The sequence below is a fragment of the Nematolebias whitei genome, chromosome 5, assembly GCF_014905685.2.
Source record: "Nematolebias whitei isolate Nwh7 chromosome 5, NemWhi1, whole genome shotgun sequence".
Classification (NCBI taxonomy): domain Eukaryota; kingdom Metazoa; phylum Chordata; class Actinopteri; order Cyprinodontiformes; family Rivulidae; genus Nematolebias; species Nematolebias whitei.
This window is the reverse complement of record NC_056502.1, coordinates 44,877,928-44,885,658: the sequence shown is the minus strand read 5'-3', so window position 1 is coordinate 44,885,658 and position 7,731 is coordinate 44,877,928. Positions and strand designations below refer to the sequence as shown.

At 44.9% G+C, this 7,731-nt stretch overlaps 1 protein-coding gene across 1 annotated transcript in view; it reads right to left on the bottom strand.

Moving 5' to 3' along the window:
- The window catches only part of LOC119410416 (transcription initiation factor TFIID subunit 2), a gene marked incomplete at its 3' end in the record, with an annotated part of 27,567 nt that overhangs the window by 11,436 nt on the left and 8,400 nt on the right, over positions 1–7,731 (bottom strand). Inside the window, 1 exon segment of the mRNA XM_037677328.1 lies at positions 2,262–2,422. Within this exon segment, the coding sequence (XP_037533256.1) occupies positions 2,262–2,422 (161 nt within the window).

The window sequence follows — 7,731 nt, the reverse complement described above, 5'->3', positions numbered from 1 at the left end:
CCTGTTGTCAGCTCTCATTCCAACATCTCTCAGAACTCTCATTCTCTTGGAATTCTGGAATCCATAATTCTCTATTCCTTTTCTTCTCTTCCCCATGAACTGAGAAGTTGCCACATTTTATTTGGGTCGACTTCCTGTTCAATTTAGAGCTTTCTGATTCGTGGAAGGACCAGAAAGAGGAGTGGATTTGTGACGTAAGATGTTATCATAAGTCAAGGATTGTTTACAACATACAGAAAAGATTATTGCAGCAACAGCAGACTTCGTGGAGTCTCACACTTTGTAATCTTTTCAAATAGTAAAACATGACATTTTTCTCGGTAAACATTTTAGTTGACCGAAAACCAACCTTTAACATACTTACGACAGCTTGCTCATTTCAGACAGAAAATCAAGAAAGGCATATTCAGGTGATTTCTTCTCTGAATGAGGAACAAAAATCATTACTTACTGTTTATGTAAAATAAAAATTAGTAGTTCTTTTCAACCTGTAAAGCATTGAGTGAACTAACACAATTTGATTATCAAAACATTTGTAAGACAGTAATGATTATAAAGAATTGTCTTTTCTGCTTGATTAATTCAAGAAAGAAAGTTCATCAGATGGTTCAGACTTATTCAGATCAATGAAAATAACAGTCTCTGTCCATCTGGTAGATTTGAGGTTATCTGGTTCACTACACATCTAATGATCACTTTCATTCAGATTTGTCCAGTGGATCAGGAGATATTTTGCTGAAAGAAAAACAAAAGAACACAAGCAAAATCAGAGTTCCTCCACCTCTGCCTTTTGGCAGCAGGTGATAAGAGGAGGGAACATCCAGAATCCTGTCATGACATCATGCTCCACAGTAGAGTCTGACCAATGTATTGTTAGGCCTGATAATTTGGGCCGATAAATGTTTGGGGTTCTATCAGTATCGGTGATAATTGTCCCATTATACGCAGATATAAGCTAATTTTCACCCCTAAAATGCTGTGAATGAGCCGTGTCTTTACTTGTAAAAGGTGTAATTGTACAAAGTATCTGGCAGAGGGGGCAGGAAGACTACTTTCAATCATTGCCGTTCATTTAAGTTTCACTTTCAGCACAGGTGAAGCAAGGAGCAATACTGTGTAGTGTGTTTTGCTGAATAGAGCATGGTAAGTTTATTTTAACTGATATGTAAACAAATCAACAATAATAAATAATCTTCAATCCTATCCTGATGCATGCTCAATCTTCAATCCTCCAATATGCTGGTCATTAGATACGCATCTCTCATTTTAGTAAGCTAACATTTAGCATAGGCCTAGTAAAACTTTATCCAGAACAATAAATCTAATGTAAAAGTAAAATATATCAGTGTTAGTAACGTTATCTTTGTCATCCTCAATGAAATTAAATGAAATAAAATTGCTTTCTGTCCTCTCAAACCAGCCAGTCAAAGCAGATGGCCGCTAATCCTGAGCCTGGTTCTGCTGGAGGTTTCTTCCTTTTAAAAGGGAGATTTTCCTTTCCATTGTTGCCACTGTGCTTGCTCAGGATGGGAGACTGCAACGAAGCCAAGATTCAACTTGTCTGCTGGATTCCTTAGATAGAGAACTTTACTAATTGGCTTTTATGTATGTGAATGTTTCTGTAAAGTGCCCTGAGACAACTTTGTTGTTATTTGGCGCTATATAAATAAACTGAATTGAACTGAATTGAACTGAAATTCATTGTTTGTCTGAAATCTTTAGTTCTCTACAAAGAAAATAAATTCTGCTGCGGTCAGTAGTAACTAGACCTTCACCATATGTGACTGACTGACTAAACAATGAACAGGAAGGATGTTTCTTTGTTTAATTTATATTTATGTAACACTCTTGATAACTTTATGTTGAATAGTGGAGGATAAAAAATGTGAACGCACATTAGGGTGACTGTTTTTATCACCAGTGCGCCACTGGCAAACCTACTGTGGGACTAGGTATCTGGTGGATCTGATTAGCTTAGCTTCATGGTTGCTAACAGCTGTGCTAAATGAACAAGCCCCGCTCCATTTGCAGGTTGTTTTTTTATTCCTGAGGTTGGACAAAGCTCAAAGATTTTCAGCCATTAAATCGGTATTGGCGGTCGCCTTCCCCTCCCAAAATCAGTATTGGCGATATCCAAGATTTCCACATTGGTCAGGCTCTACTCCACAGTTTGTGAATCACTGGTCTTACAGCAAGTTTGAATTTGCACTACAAACCATGAACATCTGAAATGTGCACGTAGCACATGCATGTACACTTACTGCTTGGACTCATTGTGGCACACCTCCAGCGTGGGGTCATTGTAAATAAAGGGGGCTTCCAGTTCATTGACTCTGACTCTGTAGATGCGGCACTGTTTACTGTTCAGCTTGATCCTGTTCAGGTTTACCACTGTGGGGACAATGGCCAACTCAACGTAGCCCTAAAAAACAAAAACAGGAAGTTATAGAAATGTAATACGACATTCAACAACAAAATGTATTACGTTTATTAGATGAACAGAAAGAAAAATGGGTTTATGCACCTAGATTAGAAGCAGTTATTTCCAATGTTTGTGATTTGCTGTTTAACATTTATAACCCCTGACATAAAATACAGAATCACCACTCTTAGAGGATGCTTCATTAATTGTTTATATTTGTACATAAAAAATCACAGATATGTACCAAAACTCTCATTTTCAAAATTACATATTTTTGGCAAGACGAAATAAAATAAAATAAAAAAAATTTTAAGAAGTACTAAAGGATTTGCATTTCAATTCAATTCAGTTTATTTATATAGCGCCAAATCCAACAAAGTTGTCTCAGGGCACTGTGGGGCGGCTGTGGATGAGTGGTTAGAGCAGTCGTCCTCCAATGCGAGAGTTGGGGGTTCGAATCCACCAGCAGTCACATGTCAAAGCGTCCCTGGGCAAGACATTGAACCTCTCATTGCCTCTGATGTGTGTCCCATCGGTGTATGAATGTGATAAAGCTCTGATTAGTCTCATTAGAATGATTTGTTCAATTAGCTTTGTACAGATCTAGTAGAGTGCTGTATGAATGGGTAAACGAGGACACAGATTGTAATGTAAAGCGCTTTGAGTATCTTGAAATAAGATAGAAAGGCGCTATATAAGTACAGTCCATTCCATTTACAGGAACATTCACATACATAAAAGCCAATTAATAAAGTTCTCTATCTAAGGAGGCCAGCAGACAAGTTGAATCTTGAATCATTTATTAAATCAATTAGAGGGAATATCTGTCAAATTGAAATGACTTCCCTCCAATGGCTTACAAGATATTTTGCTCACAGACCATGTTGTTTCTAAAGCGTTATTGTCAAAGTTTTGAAAACAGATCTTGTTTGATCTGTTAGCACTTGAGTACATGTTGGGTATGGCTGTAAGCTACTACCATAATGTACACTGCCTGGCCAAAAAAAGTTGCCACCTGGATTTAACTAAGCAAACAGGTACGAACCTCCAATTGGATAATTACTGCATGGGCGATTATCTTTCAGCTGCAACATGTTATTTAACCCCAACTGGTGCAATGAGTTGCTTCTCATTTCTTAAACAACCATGTTGAAAGACACATGGCGTGGTCGTGGAAAAGATGTCAGTCTGTTTGAGAAGGGTCAAATCATTGGCATCAAGCAGAGAAAACATCTAAGGAGATTGCAGAAACTACTAAAATTGGGTTAAGAATTTTTCCCTGTTCCAGAGTGATGGGCGCATCAGGGTAAGAAGAGAGGCAGGTGAAGTGATGCACCCATCATGCTTAGTGCCTACTGTACAAGCCTGTGGGGGCAGTGCTATGATCTGGGGATGCTGCAGTTTGTCAGGTCTAGGTTCAGCAACAGCATGTGCTCAAAGAATGAGGTCAGCTGACGACCTGAATATACTGAATGACCAGGTTATTCCATCAATGGATTCTTTCTTCCCCGATGGCACGGTCATATTCCAAGATGACAAAGCCAGGATTCATCAGGCTCGAACTATGAAAGAGTGGTTCTGGGAGCATGAGACATCATTTTCACACATGGATTGGTCACCACAGAGTCCAGACCTTAACCCCATTGAGAATCTTAGGGATGTGTTGGAGAAGAATTTGTGCAGTGGTTAGAATCTGCCATCATTGAAGCAAGATCTTGGAGAAAGATTACTGAAACACTGGATGAAAATAGTTCTATTTCGTACAGGCTTCGCCCTTTAAGGCTGTCGCTGGTGGGTTTTATCCCATCACGCGAAGCGCAGCACTGAAAACTTTAGTCCATGCCCACCTGTTGTGTGGGCCCAAGGGCGTCAGAAGCATCCGTAATGTGGGGGGACACAATGATGTGTGTATGTGTGTGTGTGCGCGCGCACACAATGTGCGCGTGCATGTGTGCGCACGTTAAAAAAAAAGGTGTTCACTAATGTACAAAAAAGCAACATTTCACCTAGATTTCCTTTAATTCCACACATTTAAAACATGTTTTTCACCAAGTTTGTGTAAATTCAGCTGTGGGTTTTAAAGACGTTTTAACTTTAATACACTTTAGTACAGAGCATCAGATCGGCACTATTTGTGTTTATTGCGAAATAAAAAACTTCACCACTAGACTTTTTTACTTGTGTTCAACACTACTCATCTAAATGATATTTCTCATGAAGCTTGAGGACAATAAGGTGTGGGGGTTTAAAGACATTTCAACTTTAATGCACCTGAACACACAGAGTCTCTTACACCTGCAGCATCTTATAGCCTCACAGTTACTGCTAAGATAACATGCTACAGATGTAGCTCCTCTCAAACATCCTCCTAACATGTATATGTTTATGATCAACCTACCCCCCCCCCCCCCCCCGGTCAACAAATGCCTGCACAAAGCTCGCTAAACTAGTGAGCAAGTAACATACAGGTGTCTCCATTTCCTCCACCTGTGCGCGTTTTCTGCCGAAGCAGGAGAAGACGCACAGAAACACTGCAGGTGTTACACCATATTCTGTGACCACCGTATATTGTGACCGTGGCAACAGGCTGCTGTGTTTAGAGTTGGAGATAACCAGGAAAACCTGGAGTGGAGTTTTAGTGGTTTGAGTATTCTATGAATCAAGTGGAACGGATTTGTTCACGAAGAAAGAGAAACTGCGCCGCCTGAACTAATGTTTTATAGTAAAAGTGGGGGGGGGGGGGTCCAAATGAACATTTTTTAATGTGGGGGGGATTTGTCCCCTTCACATATAATGGTTGCGACGCCTATGTGTGGGCCTCACCCAGTCCGTATAAATTACATTAAGAGCAGGTAATCGGCTCCCATTTTTCTTCAGCAAGCAATCAGCACTGATCTTCACAAGAACGCAATGTCCAGCACCAACACCATCTGCCTGTGCCCGTCTGGCAAGACCGGCTACATGCTGAGCTTCGACCAGCACGACACCTGTGAAGGATGCCTGGATTCTTGCCATGCCGACCTCGCCTCCTCCTGCTGTCTCTGTGACCTCCTCCCTCCTGAGGAGAGGCAGAGGCGAGCAGCCTTGTTCAAGGCTAATGTCGAGGAGCGCCTCTCCGTGGCGGGGGACTGTTTGCTGGATGACGCCATTGCTTTCTTTGAAGCTGAGTCTTGGAGCGAATCGGATGGTTCCTCCAGGACAGGCGACGTCAGCAGCAGCCCCACAGCTCATTCCCTCCCGGAGAGCGTAGTGTTGGAACGGGGGGGGGGCAAGCGGATGCTCCCCCCCCCCCCGGGCCTTTCCGCATCAGCGACCACATTGCTCCCAGCTGTTGGTGCCCTCCTCGCGGAGCTGCCTGGCGTAATCCAGGAGGCGGCTGACATGAAGGGACTTTCCGTCCCTCTCCTCCCCCCGCCCAGATCGGATGATCTAGCGGGAAGGTTTGGCTCCACCCCGGCTCGCCACCCTGACCCCATCTGGCCTCGTTTCCCAACAGTGACGTACTACTGGAACGAGGCTGCAGCCGGACCTGGTAAACTGAGAGCGCCCGTCTCCACCTTCGCTCCCATCACCAGAGTGGAGGGGTTTACTGAGCGGAATTTTCCCTCGGTACTCCCCCCCCCACCCCCGAAGCCAAGCCTGGCGGAAGCACTCGGGGCAAAAGTGTCCAGGTTGGACCAGCGTCATGTCCATCCAGGGAGACACGATTAGACGGTGATGTCGCTCTCCAACCGAGCCCACCAATGTGCTTTCCAGGCAGCCGCAGCGAACAACAATGTCGCTCTGCTGGCCTATAGCATCTCCAAAAGGTAGAGGACACAGACCTGCCTGAGGAGACGAAGAGCTCACTCTGCAAAGCATCTGACATAATCCTCAACCTGTGCACCTCCTCTGCCGTCTGCCTGTCTCGCATCGCCGCCTGGATGACAATGATCCAGAGGTCCACCTGGTTCCGACACTCCCCCTCCTTGCCGGAGAAACTGCAGAAAGACCTGCTGGAGGGCCCCATCACGACAGATGCGCTGTTCTGTGCCAATTTCAAGGCCATGCTTGAAAAATCGAAGAAGTCGGAGGAGGTGTCGGAGACTGTGCACCACCTAATGAAGCCGCACTCCTCCTCCTGCCCCCCTGCCCGCTGGAGAGATCGTCATGGCCGGAGGCAGCAGCAGAGACGCTCCACAGCTGCAGAAGCGTCCTCCCGCCCCGCTCCACCACCGGCCCCTCCTACCAGAGAACAGTCCTTCTCATTGCAGCAACCAGCGGCTCAGCATTTCCCCAGAGACCACCAACAGGCGCCGCCCTGGAACAACCAGCTCACATGGAAGAAGATATAAGAAATGACTCCTTGCGGAAGATGTGTGTGTGTGTGTGTGTGTGTGTGTGTGTGTGTGTGTGTGTGTGTGTGTGTGTGTGTGTGTGTGTGTGTGTGTGTGTGTGTGTGTAATGATGACATGAGTTTTAAAATAAAACGAAAACATCATTCAGAGAATAAAGTGTCTTCTGATTCCAGCCTGACTGTTAGATCGAATGATCTCACAGCAGCTTCTCTTCACACATCCTCCACACAAAACGAGCCGATGACCTCAAAACAAGTTTTTAAACGTCACCGCAGCTCGAAAAACCATACAAAATGCTCGCTTGACACAGCAGCTAAAAATTATTTTATTTCAGCAGACCGAGCCCAGAAGAAAACTTCACTTTCAGCCCAGGTTGTGTTCTGCTTCTTCTGACCGCAGTGGGGACAAATGTGTTTCCCCACGCCAGCTGCAGCCTCCACCCAAACGGCGTCGCATTTCTGAAGGCGTGCACACCTCTCCTCAGTGCATGTTAGCTCACATCAACTCTGCAGTGAACCCGCAGCCTGAGCGCGGCACAGAGGCGCTCTCAGGGCCCTTCCCCATGGGCCACTCGGAGTACGTCTCTGCAGCACATGACGGCGGTGGGGGCCCTGACTTGGCTGATGTCCATAAAAGACCTGACACAACACAAAAATGCGTGCCCGCTCCCAGAGCGTTATGCAGAGTGGCAGCGAGTGTGCTCCCTGGACAGATGGATGAACCGTCTTATGAGCAAAGGTTACACGCTGCAGTACGCAGCTCGACCCCCACCGTTCAGAGGGATTATAAAGACAACAAAAAAGGTTGAATCATGTCATCTGGACTTCGTTTTTTTGTTAAAAAAGAAACGTTTCGCCCCTCGTCCAAGAGGCTTCGTCAGTCTGAGGCCTAGCCATCTGGTATTACCCAGAAGCCACCCTGGCCATTCAGACTGACGAAGCCTCTTGGACGAGGGGCGAAACGTTTCTTTTT